The sequence below is a fragment of the Ursus arctos genome, unplaced genomic scaffold, assembly GCF_023065955.2.
Source record: "Ursus arctos isolate Adak ecotype North America unplaced genomic scaffold, UrsArc2.0 scaffold_3, whole genome shotgun sequence".
NCBI classification, from domain to species: domain Eukaryota; kingdom Metazoa; phylum Chordata; class Mammalia; order Carnivora; family Ursidae; genus Ursus; species Ursus arctos.
In genome coordinates, this window is record NW_026622985.1 from 54,816,560 (window position 1) to 54,841,473 (window position 24,914).

Genomic DNA, 24,914 nt, shown 5'->3' on the forward strand with positions numbered 1-24,914 from the left:
AAATGTAGAATAAGAAAACGTATTCATATTGATGATAAAATGTCAGGAGAGAAAACTTGAAGCCTCAAAAGGCCTTTGTTTATGATGCAACAATATTCCTGCAAGACAATGCAATACACCACAGCAAAGAGGAATATATGAGGCAGAAGCTGTTGACATATGGGGTGTGCACAGAACTTCTGGTTAATGGAAGTTCCAAGATATATAAATAAAAAATGATGTGTGAGTTGGTGGAAAAAACTGTAAGGCAAGTCAATGTTTTAATTAAAAAATTATGTAGCATAAACAATGCTAATGAGCCAAAAGTCCCATGAGATCAGGACTGTATCTGCTCCATTTTAACATTCCACTCACTTTTCATAAGCGTACATCCACTCACTTGAAATACCTCAAGCAGAACCCTTTTCATAAAATAGAGTTTTGAGGATGTTCTTTGTCCTTGTTTTTAATAGCTCACCATTTCCACTCAAGTTGTCAACTTGATGATATATGACATTAAGGGGGGGAAAAAGCCCTAAAAATCCTTAAATGAATCAGCAGATGATAGATACCTGGAAGTTCCTCATAAATTTCATCATCAGTCGGTTGGCTGCCTGCTGGTGGGCTGCCGGCCGGTAGAGGATGGTCAACATCATCATATAATTCTCCTCTTTCATCATCATCTTCTGGAATAACATCAGATCCCATGTCTGAAAGATACGGTGCACAAGGCCAGGTTTTAAGAATGCTAAAGAGGTTTTCAAAACCCTATTTTCTAGACTAAGGCAGCCCTACAGAGTCACAATATTATTACATGCTAGATCCTTAACTTGAAGCATTTTCAAAAGCTGATTATTACATAAATATGTGAATTGCAAAGTTGCCAGTTGGTACTTACAGAGAAAAACACTTTTATAAATCTGAAGTGAACAGGCTGCATTAGTACTAGCCGTGTGCCCTTGGTCGTTCTCATAGGAGTCAGTAACCTTTCGTATATGAAAATCCAAATTCATTCAGTTATTTGAGATCTAAAGATTGCAATGACTAGTTCAATCGACTGCTCTTACCTTGTAATACAAATTTCAGCTGCTGTACCCATTCTTCAGCATCTTTGGGAGAAGCGGCTGTGAACTAATAAAAAAATAAACAATAATAAGAAAACTCACCACAGTGGAAATGAAAGGGATGCCGCATTCTTATCACTTCTTTAAGACCATTAGTAATTCTTTTCATGTCTAGTGCTACTTTTCTTGCAAGGATGCTTCTTATAATGTACAGTTAATTTTGACAAATTTACGTAATTGAAGCAGAGGATGATGGATTTGAAACTCTGATCAGCAGCTGGCAGCTGTGCAGGAAAAAAACCTGCTTCTCTTCATCAATGTCAAAGACAGAACTGATGAACAAAATTTGCCCTTGACAATTAGAAGACACCCATGAATTTCTTTAGACTGCCGGGTACAGTTTTCTTAAAAATGTTCTTGTCAGATTCCAACACACTACCTGACAACTTAATTAACTGGCTTTCAACTGCAATCTCAGATATTTAAAACTTATTAAACATACATTCCATATTGATGCTAGCTGATAGGTCTTGAATCACAGAGTGGATATGTGCCTTTACCTTCATTTTCTCCCACAACCCTAAGCAATACAATACGCGTTAACACGCTGATATTTTTCTTTTGATAATTTTACTCTTTCTGCTATGTAATTCTTTTAAGAAACCACTCAGTGCTAATAAAATAGATATAAAATGCAACATGTGAAGTAGTTGATAAATTACATATTCGCTTGTTCTCTTTCAAGAAGATATCACTTGAACTGATCTGAAAATTTTTTAATGTATTTCTTCTTATATGAATGTTCACTGCATTAAATCAGTATCTTTTATTATTACTAACATGTCAGGGAGAGTTGTTTTAACAAAATGTTAATGTCTTTATAAATGAAATCAGAACATTTTATCAACTTAATTTCAAAACAACACAAAAACTCCAACCTGATAGATACGTTTATCAGGAGCAGAGATTTCGAAACAGCAATCTTTCTTTCCATCCTTCCTGAGAGTGTTATTCATTCTGACGTCGTAACCATCTATTGCAAATTCACCTTTCTGTTGCTTGTCTATGGAGGATAAAACAAAAGTTAGAATTTCATTTATTGCAGTGAATATAAATGCCCAGTTGATTATTTTTTATTTAGAGTTTCTCTGTCAATTCATAGAAAGGGTATTTTTTTGGTCATATTGTTTTCATAGTATTCAATAAGTTTAAATAATGTTTCTAGATATCACTTCTAATTCTAAAACTACAGAAGTATTTGGGATGCTTGGGTTCACAAAGGGTATCTTAGGGAATGAGAGGAAGAGGTCCGCAGATAGCCTTATTCAGAAGGAAGTGTGGAAATAGGACACTTTCTTGTAGGGAAAATCCAAGAACCAGGACTCAGAACCTGCTAAACAAACCCACTCCAAATCCACGGCTCTCTCAGATTCATAAGCCAGTGGGAAAACCTGGAGCCAAAAACCCAGTGGGCTTTTTCACCACCATCCCTTCTCAGTACTGCCTTCTAACACCCCACCTTCGAAAAGGTCTCTAAAGCACAGCTCTTCTTCTAAAAAATATTTCCCTAAATTGGTATAAACTGAACTGTAAATTTAAAAAGCAAAGCCAAGCAAAACTACTAATTATAAAAAGCTGTGAGGGGAAAACAAAGCATTTGGATGGAAAGGAGAGGTAAAGCGAGCATGGAAGGAAGCATTAGTTGCTGAAACAAAACCGAAGAAAAGCAGGCTTCTTAGCCAGTGAACGGGACAGGTAAGCTAGTAAAGCATGTCTGAATCCCACAGGAGCAGGAGGCAAAAGGAAAGACAACTTGAGCTTTAGTCAGATATTATTTTAAAGACAAATAAAGTAGGAATACAACAAAGGATTTAATACTCGGAAATGGAAATAAAATTAGTCTGCTTTCTGACTCCACCCAGTTATACCATTTTGCACCGCTATAGGTTTACCTCCTAGGTTAACTCACAACTTCAAGATCATGAGTAAGGGCAACTGTCTCTTTTACTGAGCTCGGGGGAAATCTAGAAATGCTTCCTATCATGGGGTGGAAGGCTCTCTCAGCTCCGTGACCCAATAAAACATTTATCTCCTTTTCTTAAAAATACACTAATTTAATGGCTGAAGTAACATACATTTTTAAAAAGTTATTGAGGGACACTTGGGTGTCGGTTAAGCATCTGCGGGTCATGATCCCAGGCTCCTGGGATCGAGCCCCACATGGGGCTCCCTGCTCAGTGGGGAGTCTGCTTCTCCCTTTGCTTGTGCTTGCGCCCTCTCTCTCTCTCACAAGTACATAAATAAAATCTTGAAAAAAAAAAAGATTTATTCTTTTTTTTTAAAACAAGAGAAAAAATATTTGAGTTAGAAATTCCTGACTTGGGGCACCTGGGTGGCGCAGTCCTTAAGCGTCTGCCTTCAGCTCAGGGCGTGATCCCGGCGTTCTGGGATCGAGCCCCACATTAGGCTCCTCCGCTATGAGCCTGCTTCTTCCTCTCCCACTCGCCCTGCTTGTGTTCCCTCTCTCGCTGGCTGGCTATCTCTGTCAAATAATAAAAAAAAAAATTCTTGACTTAAATCTGAACATTCTAAGTCCTAATTTATATCTCTCCATGATCTAAAAATTAAAAGTCTGCCTTATGGAAAAAGTCTACAGTGTACTCTATGATGTTCAGAAAAAAACAAAACTTAGAGCAGCATTTCCCAGTGTGTTTTATGGGATATTAACAGGTTTCTATGATCAAATAAGTTTGGGAAATACTGAATTAAAAAGAGCTAACCAGATTTTGTTAATCCAGGCCTTCTTGAGGCCCTTAATATATTTACATGTTGATTACATTTCTATGAGAAAGACAGTGAACAGCATTTACCAACATGATATCTCCATGGAACCCTTTTTTCATAGAACATTCTATGGAACTGGTACTCCCAGAACATGTTTTGCAAAATATCTAACTAGAAAAATACTACTGGGGAAAAGTATTAAAAGAATAAATGGCTAAGTATTGTTGCTTAACCCTACATTCTCAAAAATGACTAAGTCATTCAACCACTCATGGAACAAATCCATATCGAGCATTTAAAACAAGCAAGGGAGCATTACAGGTACGGTGAGACAAACTCTAGTAACACCTTATCACATTTCCCACCTTCCCACTGCAACACACACACACATACACACAGGATACAAATTTAAGTGTTCCAGGAATATTACTCAGTGATCCACTAGACTGCCAAAAGATTTCATTTTCATTACAAAAAATGGAAATAGTCGAAGGCCAAACAGTAAAGCCACGCAGAACAATTTTGAGAGATTTCTTTAAACATTCCAAGAAAAAAAGGATATTTAAAGACCAGATGAAAGACAGTGGCTCCCTTGCTGCAAAAGGGCTCAATTGCTCTAATCACTTGGTCCATCTCATCTAAAGCCCATGCTTTCTGTCTTTACTCTGGGTCTGAAATTCTTGGCAATATAACATCAGCGGGAATGGAAATGCATAAGGAGTGGTTTACATCTGGAGATGTAGAACTGGCGCTCTACAAAGACTGAGCTGGAAGAACTGCAGGGAGCAGGGAACTTTCTTGGGTGAGATTATCTAGAACTGAGACAACCAGGCAGCCAAACGAGGTGACCTCTCCTCAGACTAGCAGATCCACTTTAGACAAAACCCCCAGAAATACGCTGTAGGGCCATGTACCAGATCTTCTGTTAGAGTCTAAGAGGAGAACATGAGCAGCCTGTAGTCAGATGAACCAGAGAGAGGCCACAAATCCAATCGGGTAAGTGTCCCGATTAGAGTCAAGGATACATAACATCCAAACATAAGTAAAAGAGGAAAAGCAAACAAAGGAACACAGGTGCCACAAAAATACTATGTGATACAAAAACATAGCATTCAAGATGTAAAAAGCAAGAGCAAAGTGGGAGAGGGGGCGCCTGGGTGGCATAGCGGTTAAGCGTCTGCCTTCGGCTCAGGGCGTGATCCCGGTGTTCTGGGATCGAGCCCCACGTCAGGCTCCTCCGCTGGGAGCCTGCTTCTTCCTTTCCCACTCCCCCTGCTTGTGTTCCCTCTCTCGCTGGCTGTAATAAAATCTTTAAAAAAAAAAAAAAAAAAAGAGCAAAGTGGGAGAAACAGATATAAACAACTGTTCTGCATCCTTTATAAAGTAAAAAAAAAAATCTAAAAGGTGGAAGATAAAACAATGTAATATAAAATAAAAAGAGAGATGGCTGAGACAGAAATTGGAATGCAGCTGGTAAAATATGGAGAAAATACTGTATAAGGAAAAATGAAAATGCAGCAGCAAAACAAATGATTTAGTAAGTGACAAAAAGTTGAAAATTTTGAACATTGTTGAAAAATCAGATCAGATATACCTAAAACTTTCTACCCCAGTAGGCAGGAAAAGGAAGACTAAAGGGGAAGAGAAACAAAAGAGGAATGTGATGGATATGGAAGACTGACAAAAAATAAAACATAAGAAAAAAATGGGTGTTCCAGAAGAGTAACAAATAATACAGAGCCAATAACCAAAGATATAACACAAGAAAACCTCATTCAGCCAAAGAAAGACCTAGGTCTACAAAACAAAAGGTGGTATTTTCTAACCAAGTAAAACTAGTAGTAAAGAGAAAATAATACCTACATCTATTCAGCTGATAGTTGAATATTTGGGAATAATAATTATATATGCATCCAAGTGAGGGTAGAAGTATGGGACCAGAAGCGTTGAAGAGAATGGAAGGAAATTCATAACTCTTTCTCAATAGCTTTTGCAAGTGCATGGCCATAAAGTAGCCACATTTCTTATTAGCCAATGTGGGACAGAAAGTTCAAGACATGAAATGGGTGTAGACACAGCTTTGATAAGACTCTGCTCTTCTCTCTTCACATTAGCATCTCCTCCAGATAGAGAGAAAGGAGAAAATCATAGCATTATATGACACTCCATAATAATTTATATATTAGTTAATTCCACAGTGCCTTCTAGGATAGTTTCAAGGATACTTGTTGGCTTGAGACAGACTGTTAAAAAAAAAATAGTAACATGCCAATCAAATGGGAAATAAAGTCATATAAGTTGATTTATCCGAAACTGAAAAAGATAAATAAACATTGCATCTAAGGGAACTTCCCAAACAGCAGAAGCTTATTCCTTTAAGCGCCAAACACCTGTAAAATGTTAGTCGTTATAAGAGAAATCTTTCTGAAAGATATACTTCCCTGATTTCTCAATTCTCTTAAACATAATATAACATTTTCTTGATGATTTAGTAGTATTAATTTGAGTATTTAGCTTTTATATTATAACACATTGATGCCCTCAGGATTTTTGAAGTGTTTGTCCCTCTATTAAATTTCCCTCAGCTTCTATTTCACACTTTAACCTTGCCTATATCATGCTGTTCGAATTTAATGTCTACAGAACTGAAGTCTGCCCAGGAGAAACTAGATAATAAAATCTATTAAATCAGTAACTTAATTTTACACAATTCTAATTCGGTAGGTTCACGGTAAAAAAAGAACTGGCTCTAATCTCTTACAAAACAAAACGCATGAGGTTAATGATAGCTATTTCCTTCTACCAAAGACAACTCACATTTCCTGAGCACCTTCTGTAGGCCCAGAAATTTAATAACATATCTCATATATACCATGAAATAATTCTAAGAGAAAGAAGGTATTTATTACATCCCCAGCACTGATGGAAAAATAAACCTTAAAACAACAACTTTGCTCATGGCCACATAACCAGTAGATTGTAAAAGCCAGAACCCTAGCATAAGTGATTCCAAAGCCTTGCTTTTTTTCAACCATTTCACCCTATCTCCTGGGAAGACGTTTCTCAAAGTATATTTCAAGAATCACCAACTACGTTAGATCTTGCGTGCCAATTAAAGATACAGAAATGGCTACTACTTTGCACTTACTGTATGGAAATCTCCGGGGGTGGCTCCAGCAAACCAAAGTTTTGGCAAGCACCCCAGGTGATTTTGATACATACTAATGTTTGAAAAACCACTGTTCTAGAACATGCAATTTATGAAATCTTGGTAGAGATGAATGTTATCTTGCATTTCCTCCTGCAACTTGGGTCCAACTTTCTCAGCTTGCTTTATGGGCTCCTCAACCTTTGCCTATTGCTTAAACAGCCATGATGCATTATGTTCTAAATCTTCCTCTCTTCCTGCTTTACAGTTTTCTCTGGGCAACCTCACCCAATCCTACGGATTAAACTTCTATCAATATCTTGTGATTCATAATTCCATATTTTTAATCCAGCTTCAGGATTTTATATCCAAATTTTCATTTGCTCACTATACATGTTTCACTTCTTTAATGTCTTATGGGCACAATAAATATAACACTCCCACAATGGAGATCATCTTATTCCCACTCCCACAACACTTGTGATCTTTCTTGTGTCTTCCCTCTCAATCAATGGCACCTCCATTAACTGAGGGCTCCAAACCAGAAAACTGAGGATCATTCCTGATCTCTTCCTTTTTCTTCATCAACCGCTCCTACGTTCTCTTCCTCCATCCTACTGCCATCTATTTTTCCAATCAGTCCTATTTTTCTTGCAAATACGCTTGCTTTTTCTCCTTTTCACTGGCTCTCAGAAAATATGCTTAAAACACCAACCACTCTCCTATCATTTCCAAGATAGTAAATAAATAATTCCAACTACATATAGCAACTAAATAATTCCAGATCATCTAGTATCCTGATATGTCATGGGCATTTGTCATTTGAAGATCCCAAGCAACTTTCCTATTTTAGTCCTGAGATTGCTGGGGAGCAGAGCAAGCTTCCCACCACAGAAGCTGGAGGAAGGCAGATTTACCAGTCAATCAGATGCTCTGGACTGGAACCTAAATCCAAACTGATTAACAAAAGAATCAGGGGAGAGCTCTGGCGCCATTCCTGTGTCAGTGGCATTCACTGACTGGTGGCAGAACACAAAGCCGGGGCCAGCAGTGTGTCCCAATTAGACTCTCCTTGGGGGCAGAGACTGGGCCGAAGTTCTAGCTACCTTACCTCCCTTAGACCATGCTTGCTTTCTGAGCCTGGTTGTTTAGCCTTCACATCAATTCTGCCTGAGAGCCAATATTCCCCCAATAATTTCCTTTTCTGCAGAGTCAAACAAAGTTGGTTTCTGTTGTTTGTACCAAGAAAGCTGAATTGGAACAAATGGCTAGCAAACAAAAAGATAAGTAATGCATTCAGTAATTCTTGGTAGGGGCGCCTGGGTGGCTCAGTCAGTTAAGTGTCTGCCTTCAGCTCAGGTCATGATCCCAGGGTCCTGGGATCGAGCCCCATGTCTGTCTCCCGGCTCAGTGGGGAGCCTGCTTCTCCCTCTCCCTCTCCCGCTTGTGCTCTCTCACTTGCTCACTCGCTCACTCCTTCTCTCAAATGAATAAATAAATCTTTTTTTTTTAAGATTTTATTTATTTATTCGACAGAGACAGCCAGCGAGAGAGGGAACACAAGCAAGGGGAGTGGGAGAGGAAGAAGCAGGCTCACAGCGGAGGAGCCTGATGTGGGGCTCAATCCCACAACGCCAGGATCACGCCCTGAGCCGAAGGCAGACGCTTAACCGCTGTGCCACCCAGGCGCCCCGAATAAATAAAATCTTTAAAAAATGTGGTTTTTTTTGGTAACATCTGCTTCTTATATTTAAGAAGGCCTTTCTCCTTGGTGAATAACTCTTGTTATTTCCATAAGTATTAATGCTTATTAGTAGGAAAAAGGAAAATATGCCCCTTAATTCTAAGCCTTCCCATTAAACTTCATCAAGCTGATTAACAACTTGCTCTAGGCCTTCAGGTAAAGACATATGAACATTCTTCCTTGTTTGTGCAGCTCACAGAAACACAGATGCCAATGCTAATTCAGCCACTTGAAATATACTTCTGGTGTTTTGAGTTATACTGCGAGGAAATATCAAATTATTACTATTTTAAGTGAAAAATACTATATGCTATATATATATATTTGTTACTTGAGGGCCCCAAGAGGCTCTGAGTAATAAACACAGGCAATATTTATGAGTCTAAAGGGAAACACTTCAGTTAGAATTAACAGTGTGGCTCATATGGTCTGATAGCAGGAAATTTTAGGTATTTCCAAAACCTTTTTTCCCCCTTTAAAATAGAAGTACACTGCAAGCATAAAAATCAAATGGTGTTTGTACATATTTTCAACCACAGGTATACACTTGGTTAAAAAAACAAGGTAGATGAGATAACAGTGAATGAAGAATAAATAAATTACAGGCATTTTTGTAGAATGGGAATTTAAAGCCCTGTTTCTACTTCTTTTGGCCATATCTACTGTTTTCCTCTAAAGCTGAAAATCAGATCATTACGATAGGGTCTGTTGGACTAACATAACATATTGTTATGCTATTGTTAAGATAAACATTACACAAAGAGGGTCTTACTATCCTATACATATGATCTTCTTGGAGCCTCCTACGATAATTAGAGAACAAATGGCACTGCTGCTATTCATGCAAATGACGGGCTAAAAGCATGTGCGAGAACCATGTGCGAGAACCCGCAGCTCCCTCATGAGCGTAAGGTGCTAAACAACCTCCCAGACTCTCAGCTTCAGCACACATTCTGCCTCCAGTCTCACCTTCTCCTGATAATTGTCAGCATGATCTTTTTTCTAAGTTTTTTTTTATTTGACAGAAAGAGAGAGAGAGAGAGAGCACGCACAGCAGGGGGAGCAGCCGAGAGAGAAGGAGGGAGAAGCAGGCTCCCCACTGACCAGGGAGCCTGAAGCAGGACTTGCCAGGGCCATGACCTGAGCCAAAGGCAGATACCCAACTGACTGAGCCACCTAGGTGCCATTCCACATGATCTTTCCAACATCCAATCGGAGTTTGTCATGCCATCTACTCACCTTCCATGCTCACAAACATTCACTGTCCCTCCCACGGGGAAGGCCAAACTTCTGCCTGGGGAATGTAACAACCCGACCCCTCCCTTCCTGGCTCACAAGCCCTCATTCACCTACTGCCCCAGTGAGCTGGCTCCCGCATATCATCCCATTTTATGGGGCCCCTGTGCCCACTCCCCCAAGCCAATGCATCATATACCACTCTGCAGTAAGAATATCCGGCACATACGTGTTCAAAGAAAATCTACCATCTATAGATTTATGTAGATACACAGCAGTACACAGTTTGACTTAAAATATTCAATCTATACATATCTTCAATCTATGTATAGATATATTTTTAAATCAAACTGTGTCCTGTTTTATTGCAAGCCAACCTGATTTGTCAGTATCACACCCTTGAAAAGATTTGATTTGTACCTGAATACTTCTGCATGTTGATGAAATCCTACTAAATGTCAGATGTACGTATTAACTTCTCTATATATCACAGGGCCTCTTAATTATAAAATCAGAAAATGAGGCTTTTTACTTAACGTTTATTGTGATAAACTTTAAAGTTAATACTTGCATATCAAAGGCCCAAAAGCGAGGTGATATTCATTGTGGTTTTGATTTGCATTTCCCTGACGATGAGAGATGCTGAGCATTGTTTCATGTCTGTTGGCCATCCGTATGTCTTCTTTGGAATATGTCCATTCAGATCTTCTGCCTACCTTTTAATTGGACTTTTTTTTTTTTTTTTTTTGCTGTTGAGTTATAAGTGTTCTTTATATATGTCATTAAATATATTATTTGCAAATTTTTTCCCATTCAGTAGGTTGGCTTTCCTTTGGCTGATGGTTTCCTTTGCTGTGCAGAAGTTTTTCATGACATGTTTCACTTATTTACTTTTTCTTTTGCTTTTGATGTCAGATTCAAAAAATCATCACCAAGACCAATGTCAAGGGGCTTATAGCCTACGTTTTCTTCTAGGACTTACAGTTTCAGGTCTTACTTCAAGTCTTTAATCCATTTTGAGTTACTTGTTGTGTATGGCATAAGACAGTGGTTAAGTTTCATTCTGTTGCATGTGGCTGTCCAGTTTTCCCAGCACCATTTACTGAAGAGATTGTTTTTTGCTCATTGTATATCCTTGGCTTCCCTGCCATAAATTAATTGACCATATATGTGTGGTTTATTTTGGGGCTCTTTATTCTGTTCCATTGATCTAAGTGTCTGCTTTTATGCCAATACCATATTATTTTAATTACTATAGCTTTGTAATTTAGTTTGAAATCAGGGAGCATGATGCTTCCAGGTTTATTCTCCTTTCTCAAGATTGCTTTGGCTATTTGGTTTTTTGTTTGTTTTTTTGTAGATGCAAATTTTAGGATCATGTGTTCTATTTCTTCAAAAATGCCACAGGAATTTTGATAGGGATTACACTGAATCTGTAGATTTCTTTGTATAGTATGGACATTTTAACAATATTGCTTCTTTCAGTCCATGAGCACATATTATCTTTCTATTTATTTGTGTCTTCCTCAATTTCTTTCATTAATGTCTTACAGTTTTCAATATACAGGTCTTTTACCTCCTTGGTTAAATTTATTCCTAGATATTTTATTCTTTTTGATACAGTTGTAAATAAGGTTGTTTTCTTTATTTCTCTATTAGTGTACAGAAATGCAACAAATTAGGTCCAATTCTCTAATGACTTTATTATATATTGAAAAGATACTACAATGAAAAAATTCTAAACACATGGTGTGATAAATAGCTTTTGATGTACATTTTAAAAGACTTGATAAGACCAAAGCTACTTGCAGCTGCCACACACGGTGTGGTAACCAGAATTTTCTTTAATCGGGGAGTGGAAGTAGGGGCAACAAAGCCTGTAGCGTGGGAATAAAAGAGATACTACAAACTAACTACTTCTCTCTTAAAAGTGGGAAGAGATAAGGTTCATAATGCTGACTCAAAATCATATAGAGGTTAAATAGAAAAAATACAAAACAAAAATAAAAGCCATGAGTTTGGAACAGGTTCCTAAATGGGCTATCATTTACAAGCACATTGGAGGGGCTGATGACAACCAAGTTGCAGAAAGAGCATGGCTTTGGAGCCAGAAAGGTCTGCACTAAATCCTTAATATGACTCTCAGTGGCCCTGTGGGGACCTTTCCTGCCTGGCCTAGTTCAGTGTCCTCCTAATGATCTTGTTGATCCAGTCTCCATCCAGTCCAATTCATCCTTCACAATCCTATCGCCATTACTTCCTAAGAGCCCTATGCTTAAAGGTCATGTTTAAGATAAAATACTCAGCAAGGCCCTTATTCTCATAAGGCTCTTGTCAATCTGATTCAAACTCACTTCTTTAGACCTGTGGACCCCTTCCCTCACTCACTCTGTGCTCCAACTTGATTCCAACTCTGGCATCATCCGAGGCCTTTGACAGCTCAAAATCTCTGCTGTTCCCCCGCCTGGAATGCCCATTTTACCTTTCTTTATCTGGCAAACTCCTACTCATTCTCTAAGGCCCAATGAAGAGTCCTCTCCATGAGGAAGTATTTCCTAACTCCCCTAGGCAGTTATCCTTGTTATCCCTTGTTATCCAAAGATATCATATTTCAGTCACTTACCGTACTGCACTGAAATGAGCAGTTTACCTACTCAGCCCCCTCCTCTAATCCCATGACTTCCTCTTCCTCTCACTGACACCCACAAAACTCAGACAGTGAGTATCTCTAAGGCAGGATTATCTCTGGATACCCAGTGCCTAGTGTCTACCAAGTATCCAATAAATATTTATTCAATAAAAATGAATAAATGAGTGAGTGAATGAATGAATACCTTGATGGCACCCTGAGTAGCTAAAATCTAAGAAGTTTGATGAATAGGATTTGTGACGATCAAAGGAAGAATAAAGAGATAAAAGGATGGATGTGATTTCATAAAGTGATAAAATATATATATATATTACTTAAGGGCTACAAACGGCCATGAATAATAAATACAAATATTATTTATGGGTACAAAGGTAAGTGCATTATTTACCCTAGAGGCTAGAACTACTCTTTCTAAGCCATTACTATCCTGATGGGTCAAAATGTTTTTTGGCACACACAGTTAAGTTATAAAATGTGAACTATGCATCTGTCCAACAATAACAAAGAAGAGTTTAACCTAGTAAGTGGTATCAACTCCTTCTGTGCCTCTATAATCCATTTATCTAAATCCTACTTAGTTGGAGGATTAGAGTTCTCATATATCTCAATAGCTCTACATTTAGCCAAATGGTTCATATATATAGTAAACCAGGCTGTACAAATCAGCTATCTGGTTTCACAAAAGAAAGTAAAAGTTTCGCGCGACACGTACATTTTCCTAGAAAGAAAAGAATACAAAGGAAGGAAATTAGGATCATGCCAAACAAGCAATTAAAAAGTGTCCAAAGATAGATTTTTTTTTTCCTAAGTCCCCAAAAGAAGAACTGGCCAAAAATTCTAAAGGAAGCAGCCAAAAGAACCACTAAAAACAGACCTGAACTCTCAACGGAGACTTCAGAGTAACAGGGAAAAGTTTTATCGAAATATACACCAGATCTCAAACATCTACATAAAAAAAGAACACTAGAACAGTAATTTTTAAAAAGCAGTAGTGGTACAGGTGGTTAAATGTACCACAAAATAATTAAAATACAAATTACAAAGAACATTTTTACCATAAGTTTTCATCAAATAAGAACAGATATAGGAATTTAACTAATACCACCTGCAAAATAACTAGAACATATTTACTGAAATAAATATATTTATTTGAAATAAATATGAACATCCCTTAGGTTTGGGGAAAACTCCTGCTAATCTTTGACCTAACAGTGGGTATATACTGGTGAGGACCAGGAGTGCAGGAAACAAACATTAGTATGCACTGAGTCTTAAAGAAATTAGAGATGAGAAACCTAACTGAATCAGAATCACAAGGATGTGAAACATGCCTCCCCTGGTCTTATGAAATACAGGATATTTCTTTGTGGAAAAGTATGATCGTAATCTCAATCCAAATGGTGTACCAAATTATATTTGTCAAAATAATGTATGTTTATGACCTATGGTAATCATAACTGAACTTAGGCTTAAATTTTCTGACAAAATCACCTGCTTACCCTTAGCAGAAGAAAGAAGGCTGCCTGATGATAGTTGCTTCTAGTTTACACTTCAATGATGCCATTATTACATTTGAACATATTATAAGTTAGTGACAGACTGCAAACTAGCCACTAAATTAATTCTTAATTTGTTAACCCCATTAACCAAAAGGTGAGACCAACTTCTAGCATCACCTATACAATTCAAATTTATCTGAAATGTGTACAATAATCATATCTATATAGTTTTATAATAAGGAAAAAACCTAAAAACTGCAAGTGATATCAAATGAAACATAAATTTCCAAACAACGCTGACATGTAAACACAATTCCATGGGAAAGCTTATATTCAGTAATATTGGACTACTATGCCTTTTTTTCTCCTTAAGTGTCCTTTGTGGAAATGAATGCTAGCTATTTCTATATTACCTTCACAATATTCAACTTCTCTCCTGCTTTTCCTAGAAAAAAGTAAAACTAAGAAAGCTTATATTCTTTAAATTTCAATAGTTTTTATTACTTTGTTCAAATACTAAGTTTAAAATTATGTGGGCTGTGATTAAGAGATGTATTAATTAGCAAGTAAAGTTACAAAATGTATCTTATTGTTTCTAAATTAATGGTTAGAGCATGGACTCCACCATTATGCCTAGGCTCAAATCCCACATCTGCCACTTATCAGCCCTGTGATCTTGACCAAGTTACTTAACCTCTCTGTCCTCAGTTTTCCAAACAGTAAAATAAAAAGAGCTAATAACAGTAGAGTTGTAGTTAGACAGCTAACAGTTAATATAGCTAACATGCTCAGAACAGTAATCTCTATAGAGGTATTTGCTGTTGTTATTTAAATCTTTAAAAGAAGCTGAGAAAGGTGTCGCACAGATTTCATTTTATCTAAATTTTTCTTTTAAAAATATTTGAAAGAATAAAAAGCTCTTCCTCCCTTCAAAACTCTCACAGCCCTAATAGTCTTAACTTCCCTAGAAATTCTACAATAACTTGGATGATAAATAACTCCTAAAATGAAAAGCCACATAGATTTTCATCTCCTTCCTAATTCAATAAAACACAATTGTGTTAACTTTTAGGGCATTCTGGAATTTGGAGCACTTGGCAAATAGTGAAATAGAATTATAAGTTAGTCTCAGACTATGATTATTAAAATTCTCAGTTATTCTTTCTCCCTTTGTCTTGTTTACTCTGTTACTAAAATGGGGGTATAAAATGGCCCCTAAAAGCCTCCTACAACAGAAGTTGGTATGACTGAACACCAATACTACCTTTATCACTTCCATAATAATAGAATACTGTTTTACTGAGAGCACACCAGCGTTTCTGCCATTCAAATCCCAGAAAGCTGTGATCTACAATAAAGGGGGAAAAGGAACAGTTTTAGATAACACACATTACACATACAGCATAAATGTAACGCCATTTCCTTATTATAAAAGGAAAAGTTTGTTGACATGATTTCTAAGACTTCTGTTAGCTCTAAAAGTCTATGACTAATTAACTTGTATCTTCTTCTCCAAGAAACAAACAAAAACAAAGCTAAAAGGAATAAAGTGACACAGAGATAGGGCTGCTACACTTGCGGTTACCATACTTTCCTGACAGGGACTGTCCAAAGGGCATGTGACGACACACCTTTGAGACAACGGATTCATATGGGTCTCATTTTCTCATCTGTTATAAAGGGGGAGGAGGGCATGAGGAGTTGACCTAGATTACTTCTATTATCTCTTTCAGCTTTAAAATTCAGCTAAGAAAACCAAGGAAAGCAAATGGAATATAAATAGAAAGGCCCAAAGGGACTACCTGTGAGAAAAGCAAAATGGTAATGAAGAGACTTTCTGCTTTCTGTTTCCCATAATAACACCACGTCCATATTTCATTTCCATTATATATTGGTGCTGAAAGAGTGAGACCATATGGTCAACTCCCAATTATCATAGCCAATGGAGAGGAACACCGAATGGATAACAGAAAATGGCAGACAATACGCCAGGCTTGATGTGAACCCCAGCAGACATGGTGTACACCAGGTCAGGTGCAGGATAACGGGCTGCTCAGTGGGGTGGGAGAACAGTGAGAAATCCCATCCTTGAGAATACTGTCATGGCCCACAGCCTTCCTCTAACAGACAAAAAACAGCTCCTGAATCATTTACAAATCACCAAGATTGGCAACAAAAAACCTGACCAAACGTTTTGTTACCAAAAATTATTTAGAGCTAAAAACTACGTTTTGTGGTTGGGATAATGTTATTCAGATTTTCCTACAGTTTAAAAACTCTTCAATCACGTAAAGAGAATATTGGCTCCATATGTATACTGCATGCATGTTTTACATAAGGATAAACCCATTTTAGATTTTTCTTTTAGAATCTTACAGTTTACCTTTTCTACGTTTTTCAAGGTAGCCAGCCTTTAAAACAAAAGGAAGGTCCTGTGCTGCAATTGGAGGAAACTGGTTTCCTGTGGGAAGTAGAGGAGGAAAAAAAAGTAGTGAGTAATCCATCTTAGAAAAACCAAGTACCAGATCTCATTAGGTTCAGTGTACTTGCAGTTACCCAAATTAATTAAATTCAAGTGTATTAGCTTTGTCTCAGGTCCATTCCATAAACTTGTCTCTCTCCTGTAAATCTCAAGAGGAAAAAAGTGTTCTGAATTCCTATATCTTAATATATTATAATCCCCCAAACATAGTAATATTATGTAACCGGATGATCTCTACAGGGCAATACTTTATGATCTACATTCTCCAGGGAAAGGATCAGGGAACTACTATCAATAAATGCCATAAATCCCCGAAAGAGAAGTTAAGAATTTCAAATAAATCACATAAGCTTCTTTCCATTTATATTAACACTTCAAGAATTTTAATGCTTGTTGGGGGTGCCTGGGTGGCACAGCGGTTAGGCGTCTGCCTTCGGCTCAGGGAGTGATCCCGGCGTTGTGGGATCGGGCCCCGCATCAGGCTCCTCCGCTAGGAGCCTGCTTCTTCCTCTCCCACTCCCCCTGCTTGTGTTTCCTCTCTCGCTGGCTGTCTCTCTCTGTCAAATAAATAAATAAAATCTTTATATAAAAAAAAAAAGAATTTTAATGCTTGTTGACTCTTAACCTGCATATCTCTATTCCTACCAAGTAAAACATACAATGATTTTTTCCCCCAAAAAATCAAATGCTAAAATTTATTTCTCTGGATACACAGCAAAAACAGAGAAATCTTGTAGACATTCAACGGAATGCTTTAGGTTTTTCTATGACATTTGAGAGTCCAAAATTAGGTAAAACAATCTAATAGAGGGACGCCTGGGTGGCTCAGTCAGTTAAGTGCCCAATCCTTAATTTCGGCTCAGGTCATGATCTCGAGGTCCTGAGACTGACCCAATGTCAGGCTCTGTGCTCAGCGCAGAGTCTGCCTGGCCCTCTGCCCTTCCCGCCACTTGCGAGCACGCTCTCGCTCTCAAATAAATAAATAAAATCTTTTTTAAAAAATCCTGAAAATAGAACTATCATAAACAAATATTAGATACCTACAAAAAATTGAAAAATTAAGGCAAAAGTTAAGTCAATTAGAAATCATATATTCATGGTCATGAATAATAGGTTGTTCGGTAATTTCCTAAGTGTTCAATATTTTTACAAACATCATTATAACTATAATACAGTTATCTCATCATTTTACTGGAACTCTAACAAGTGAAAAACAACCAATCTAATGAAAATTTTTATGGAATATACCCAATGGAAATAGCATCAATATAGTTTATAATTTTTTTTAAAAAAATGTTTTGATAGGAAATTTATCATAACACAAATTCATCATAGAATTACCAGGTAAGTTTTTTTTTTAAATAATATTATAGGAATCATAGTAATTATAAAATCACAGATATTTTTCCTTAATAAAGTTTAAAATTAAAGCACCAATTTCAGTTCCATGGTGGATCAATTTTATTCAATAAACAAAACAATATCATTAAAGTATATTTTAAATAGCTCACTGATTTTGAAATGTATAGAATTTTAGGGAGAGCCAATACAAACAATTGACTAGTTGTTTGGTAAATGTATCCGTGTTTCTTTTTTCAGAATAAACTTGATCCATACAAAGGTAAAAATGTTGTATATTTTACTGTAATATTTTATATTTAATATTTTGTATATATGTCAGTATTTCATGCATTGTAATTTTGTATAAAGGTAGAAAATGCTTTCTGTTTTGTTTCCTGTATCTTTCCAGATGATGCCCAGTATCTTGCAGACATTCCTGGCTGCCTAAAGGGTACCCTGAGTACTTAGCTTTAGGAACAGTCTATAAATGAGCTTCAGCTCCCAGAGCTATTACTGGCTCAGAACTCATTATTCCACAAGTACAATTTAATTACATTTTACTTAACATTTGCACAAAGAAAGTTAGACGCATTTTCTCTGTTTCTAGAGAATATATAATAGATACAAAGACACAGAGTTGCCAACACATTTTTTTTCTTATTCTAAAAAATTTTAAGTACAAAAACTCACCAGTATACCTGGAAACTAAAACAAAACAAAACAAAAAGACTGTGTCCTAGCAAGGCAGAGAAACCTAAACTTAGCTGGGACATAAATATTAAATAAAATGGTTTTGTGCTCTAGCAGATACCTAAACACTGAGTTTTACACTGATACTGACTTTCAGATGCATGGTATAAGGTTAGAGAGGTCTGTGATGACATCCCAGCACTGCAAATCTGTGACTTTCCTTAGCTCACGAAGCCTTTTGGATATCAGCTTCCTCATCTAAATAAAACATGAAAAACTTAGATTAGATCATCTCTAAGGCCCTCCCAATCTTCGGATTCCATGAAACATAGCCACATTCATGTTTTTCTTGTACTTTCAGTAACAAATGGCCAAGCTCCAAGATGGATTCAATTTTCAATGATATCAAATGTGGAATCCGTACGAAACATATTTTTGGTAGAGCAACTGATAACTTCCTTTAGATCTAGCAAAGAATTGTTTTCTGCCTTTTAAAGGCTGATTCCTAGCTAGAATCTTGGCCTGGAAGATCCGTGAAAGAAATATATAAATTAGGGGTGCCTGGGTCGCTCAGTTGGTTAAGTATCTGCCCTCAGCTCAGGTCATGATCCCAGGGTCCTGGCATCGAGCCCCACATCAGGCTCCTTGCTCAGAAGGGAGTCTGCTTCTCTGTCTCCCTCTGCCTGCCACTCCCCCTGTTTGTGCTCCCTCTCTCTCTCTGTCAAATAAATGAATAAAATCTTAAAAAAAAAGAAATATATACATTAAATATTTTTCATATTCTAATAATTCTCCCTCAACATGGAAAATCTGAAATTTCAAATCTTTTTTATTGGTTTTTTTAGTGGCAAAAATTATTATGTATTCAATGGATATATCAAACAACAATAACCTTTAAGAAAATAATCACTACAGTAACTAAAAGATTGCTAATGACGTTAGCTTAGCATTGCTCCTTTCACAGAGCTTATTTTCTCATTTCCCATTATTACTTTTTTCAGAAAGGACTGATCAATGATATGCTAGTACTGCTGATCTCTAAGCCTAATATGATATTTCCCTTTTAAAAAAAAATAGGCTCATATCATGCTTAGACACAAAAATGGTCAGCTTCCTATTAGCAGGACCACAGAATTCCCAGGGGAATGAAGCCTTGGGCACAAGGCTTTAAAGACTGATATAGTGACTCATGTGATGACACTGGGGGCAAAAGCAGAGGTTGCAACTCTCAGGTTTACCATCTGTTGGTCTCTCCGCCCCTTTGTAAAGTGGCAAGTCACTCTGAAAGCCACCAAGCAAAAACTGAATAACTATTAGGGTAATTTGAGTTTGCCTTTATTAACTCTACTTCTTGAAATGGAAATTCCAATAGCCTCATGAGAGTTCTACCATGTCTTCAATAGGTCTATCTGAAACCAAAGAAGAAAACAGCTATATGCATGCAGGAAATACTTCATGAATATGACCCAAAAGATACCTAAGGTTTTGTTGAGTCCAGTCAAAAGCTTCTATTTTATATCAAAAATATATATACATATATAATTGTGACTGCTATTAATTTTCTTGGAAATCTACCACAATATGCAAAATTCAAATGGCAATCATAGAATAATTAAGGGAATAACTTAGAATCAGAATTAAGAAAAATCTGAAATCAAGGGTGTTCACCAATATCCACTAAAATAATGTCAAAAAGTCATAGATCAAAAGTATGTGGATTATATTATCCATATAGTTACGTCATCCTTCCCATTCACTTAAAACTGCTTCTTTTACTTTGGAGTACAAATCCAAATTTGAACTGCCTAAGCACATGTCTGAAGACTGCTTTTTTAGATAAATGTTTAATATAGGAGCGCCGTCCCTAGCTCATAAAATTAGATGGAAAGAAAATCTCTTTAAGATTTTCAGATTCTTTGGACTAACTTCTTAGACCATGAGGTACCACATTCTTATAACATATTAAAATTATTTCTAATGGAATTAAAAAATGTTTTATCTAAAAATTCCAGAGGTTACTGATTTGTGGAAACCCTTGTAAGACTCGCTCACCTATTTATAAGGATGAACGCATATCAATATATTGAATCAGTCATTTAAAAATAAGGTTCAATATGAGAAATTTCACCCTACAAACAAGGCTACTATTTCATATAGTATTTTTATATGGGCACCCTTTATGCTTTTATATTTTGGTAAAGGCTATTTTTTAATAATATATCATTAAATTTCACATAAAGATTTTATTTTTCTTTTAAACAGAGATGATAAGGAGGGCACGTATTGCATGGTGCACTGGGTATTATACGCAACTAATGAATCATGGAACTTTACATCAGAAACCAGGGATGTACTGTATGGTGACTAACATAATATAATAAAAAATATTATTATAAAATAAATAAATAGAGATAGTAACTATTTCATAGGACTGGTTTTTATTTTTTTATTTTTTAAGTAATCTCTACACCCAACATGGGGCTCAAACAAGATCAAGCGTCTCATGCTCTAGGAACTGAGCCAGCCAGGCATTCCAAATTTTACAGGAAGATCTTAAATCAAATTTGATCTCCTATATAGAGTAACTTCTCAGCTACTCTGTGTCTGCCTACATTATTTTTGTTTTTTGGTTTGGTTTGGTTTGGTTTGGTTTGTTTTAGTGGCTTAAAACAAAGCAAATTTATTATCTCATAGTTCTGGAAGTCAGAAGTCCAAAAAGCATCTCCCTGGGCTAAAATGAAGATGTCAGCAGGGCTGTGATCCTTCTGGAGGCTCTCAGGAAGAATCTATTTCCTGGCCTTTCCAGCTCCCAAAGTCTGACCTATTTCATTGGCTCTTATCCCCCTTCCATCTTCAAAGCCAGCAATGGCCAGTTGAGTCTTTCTCCCAATGCCCTCTCTGGTTCTGATTTTTTCAGCTCCTTCTTAAGGATTCTTGTATTTACTTTGGGCCCACCTGGATAATCTTCTTATTTTAAGGTCAGCTGACTGGCAACCTCATTCCACCTGCAACCTTAATTCCCCCTTGCCAGGTATCAACATATTCGCAGGCTCCAAAAATAAGAACGTGGACTTCTTTGGGGGGCTATTATTGTGCTCACTGAATCCCTCATTATATATACCAATTGGCTACTGGTTTTATCTGTGTGTGTGTGTGTGTGTGTGTGTGTGTGTGTGTGTGTGTATCTGACTCTATCTTAATCATCATCTCTGTCGCCAGAAAAAAATTAAATTCAGGGGAAAAAACCGCCTTTTTATAAAGTCCGTGATGTATAAATACTTTGAGAAAAGAGATACAAGCTTAAGATGGAAATACTTTTTACTTCAGTTAAAAATAAAATTCTAAACATATCACAATTTTCACAGATACTCTAAATAATATAAAACAATTATGAACTGAATTTTAATTTAATGTTCATCTTTAACACAAAAAGGTGTCCCCAACCTGATTTTGCATCTTAGAATTGTGGTTAAAACCCTGGATCTTGGATTCAAATTGCAGCTTGACCTCTAATTCTGTGATGTAAACAAGTTACTTAATTTCATTAACTTTACTTTTCAGATCCTTCAACGTAAGTAATAATGGAGAATTACTGTGTAGATTTAGTAGGGTAGTACTTAAGATTAAGAAATGTTATTCAAATTTGCCAAGTCCAGTGTTCCATACACAAGAAAATAAGAAAGCTGAAAAAATAAACAACTGCAATAAAACTTGAAAGCCAAATACCTTTTAACAATGCAAATTCCTTTCCAGCTATAGATATTTGGGAAAAAAATCTGATGCATGAAAAGAATATTTGATGGTACTATACACAGCAAAGATTAGTATAAATGAAAAGGAACAATCTTAATTCATTTATTAAATAAATATTTACTAGTGTATATTATGTGCCAGGCCCTTTTCTAAATATTACCTAAGGTAGGCAGCCAGGAAAAATAAACTCGACCTACTGAAAATTTGTTGAAAGCATTTTAAAAGAAAAGTCAAATAACTTATGCATAAAATTTAATGAATAATAGTAATTGGTCTTCCTCCTTCCATACGTGTACTACCTCTATATGAAACACACCTTTTCATATCCCTAGACTATAAGTTCTAAGCATTCTTTTTTAAAAGCATCATAATTTAACAAATATACATAAACAAATATTAGCATGGTTCGGTAGGGTAATAATAACTGCAATAACTAATATTTATTAAGCTTTTACCACAAGTTAAACATGATACAAGTCATTATCTCATTTCCCTCTCACACAGCCCCAAGAGGTAGGCATTATTAGTTGCATGTTATCAATGGCAAATCAAGGCCACACACAGTAAGTGGTGGAACCAGGACCCCCACGGCTGTCCAACAAAGCCCATTCACAAAATGCCATGTACTATCATTGAGGAAATAAGTGAATGCCATCTACAGAAACTAAAAGACAACAATATTGAATTACTACTCTATGGCATTAATCACAATTATTTAAAATGAATTCCTTAACAGCAGAATGATATATTTAAAATATTTAACTTAAAATTTAAAATTCTAGGATGTTTGTTTCACTTCCTACAGGACTTTAGAGAAGTCCATTTTGCTTCCTAAACATGTCTTTTAAAAGATTCCCGTTTTGGTTTAAACACACACACACAAACGTGCAACTTAGTAAAGGGAAAACAGATACTTATGGAAGGAAAAGGAAGCTCTTTTTGCATGAAGTTTCCTCTAGCAAATTACATAAAAATTAGCAATGAATATAATTTAGACTGAAATCTTTAGCTCCTTTCCATTCAACTATGTTTTATTTTCCCATAGGTTGTAGGGCAGTTTTTTGTGGGTTTTTTTGCAAGCTGTTTTATGTTGTGAGCTTTAAACTATAAATTTTTACAATTATTTTCAGTATATGAACAACATTTTTCTAATTTGCAATAGTCTAAGTTCATTTTTATTCCTTTATTTTTCCTATTTTGTGTACAAAAAAAAGAGAACCATTAATAATATAAGCTCATATCTTAAGTGTCTGAAATAGGAGTATGCAGAGTTAGAATGTCTTCCAAATCACATAATATAATAAGGCATATGTTTTTGTTTTACCTTGAAGAAAGAGAACACATATATAAACAATTGTCATTCTATTCCCATCTCCCAAAAGAATATTCCTGAGGGGTGGTTAAATAAATTAAAAATATCTAGTATGAAAACTATCAAATATGAAATTATTCTGAATTAAGACTCTACTTACAACCCTATTCTGATTACTTGATTACCAAAATGGGCTTGGTTACTAAAGTAAATACATTTCCAAACATTCATCATGCTTTAGTATTTATTACCTATTTCTATTTAAGAAAACAACTCTCTAATTTTTATTTAAATCAAAAAGCCTTTGGCATTTCACCTCTTCTGCCAAAGTGCTGAAGTATCCTCTTAAAACACATGGGTGTTCTCTGTCTTTCCTTCCTTTCTCTCTCTCCCTCACTCTCTCTCTCCCTAGAACTCTCTCTCTCTCTCTCTCTCTCTCTCTCTCTCACACACACACACACACACACACACACACACACACACACACACACAATTTATCTCCTTCGGTCTGACACAGGTCTTTCCACAGGTCTCTGGTTTCAACATAGGTATGAAATTAACACATTCTTATCTATTATTATTATTGCTTCATTCCCCCGCCCCCAAAGCATCTTAGAGGCATTTGTGCAGATACATTTGGTATGGAAATTAAAACAAACAGGAGAAAATTGTGTGTATACAGAGAGAAAGCAAATGCCTGAATTTTAAAAATGTTAATGCTAAATTTCTGTTGAAAAATCTCCTCCTAGCCTTACGGGTTTTTCCCTTGTAAGTTAATGACTTGAGAAAAACTAAATGAAGGATATAACAGGAATTATTTGTACTATTCTCGAAACTTTTCTATAAATGACATTATTTCAAATTTTAAAAAATAAAAGTAATCAATCAAGGCAAAACTAGGAGTCAGGGTAGAACACAAAACAAGTTGGAACTACAAAGTTATTTACACTTAGCGGGAGTGGGCCAAAAATTCAGTTATAAGCTTTATAACAACCAACGTGAAGGAAGAAATAATAAATTATGTAATTCATTACCCATAAAATAAATACAGATCATTGCTCAGGGAGGAATATATAACAACTATTCCTGGTTCCTGGTACTGAAATGAGAAAGAAATCTTTCCCATGTGTTCTCAATGTCCTCAATAACATTGTTACAGTATGTAAAATAAAAGTTTCCCAGGGCTGCTTTGTATAACATCACTCATGTCAAGCCAACAGCACAATACCAAA

General features: G+C 36.2%; 1 protein-coding gene across 7 annotated transcripts in view; it reads right to left on the reverse strand.

Annotated features, from left to right (window-relative positions):
* The window catches only part of SKAP2 (src kinase associated phosphoprotein 2), a 330,384-nt gene that overhangs the window by 55,170 nt on the left and 250,300 nt on the right, over positions 1 to 24,914 (reverse strand). For 6 of the 7 annotated variants that reach the window (XM_057304344.1, XM_057304343.1, XM_048213016.2 and 3 more), the window contains 5 exons: positions 16,488 to 16,565; positions 15,369 to 15,452; positions 1,982 to 2,106; positions 1,047 to 1,110; positions 552 to 689 (listed from right to left, as the gene is read on the reverse strand). In XM_057304344.1, coding sequence (XP_057160327.1) covers positions 552 to 689; positions 1,047 to 1,110; positions 1,982 to 2,059 — 280 coding nt within the window. In that variant the 5' untranslated portion in view covers positions 2,060 to 2,106; positions 15,369 to 15,452; positions 16,488 to 16,565. Of the gene's footprint in view, positions 1 to 551; positions 690 to 1,046; positions 1,111 to 1,981; positions 2,107 to 11,558; positions 15,453 to 16,487; positions 16,566 to 24,914 lie in introns of those variants that run through there. The other variant, XM_057304345.1, reaches the window with a different exon arrangement.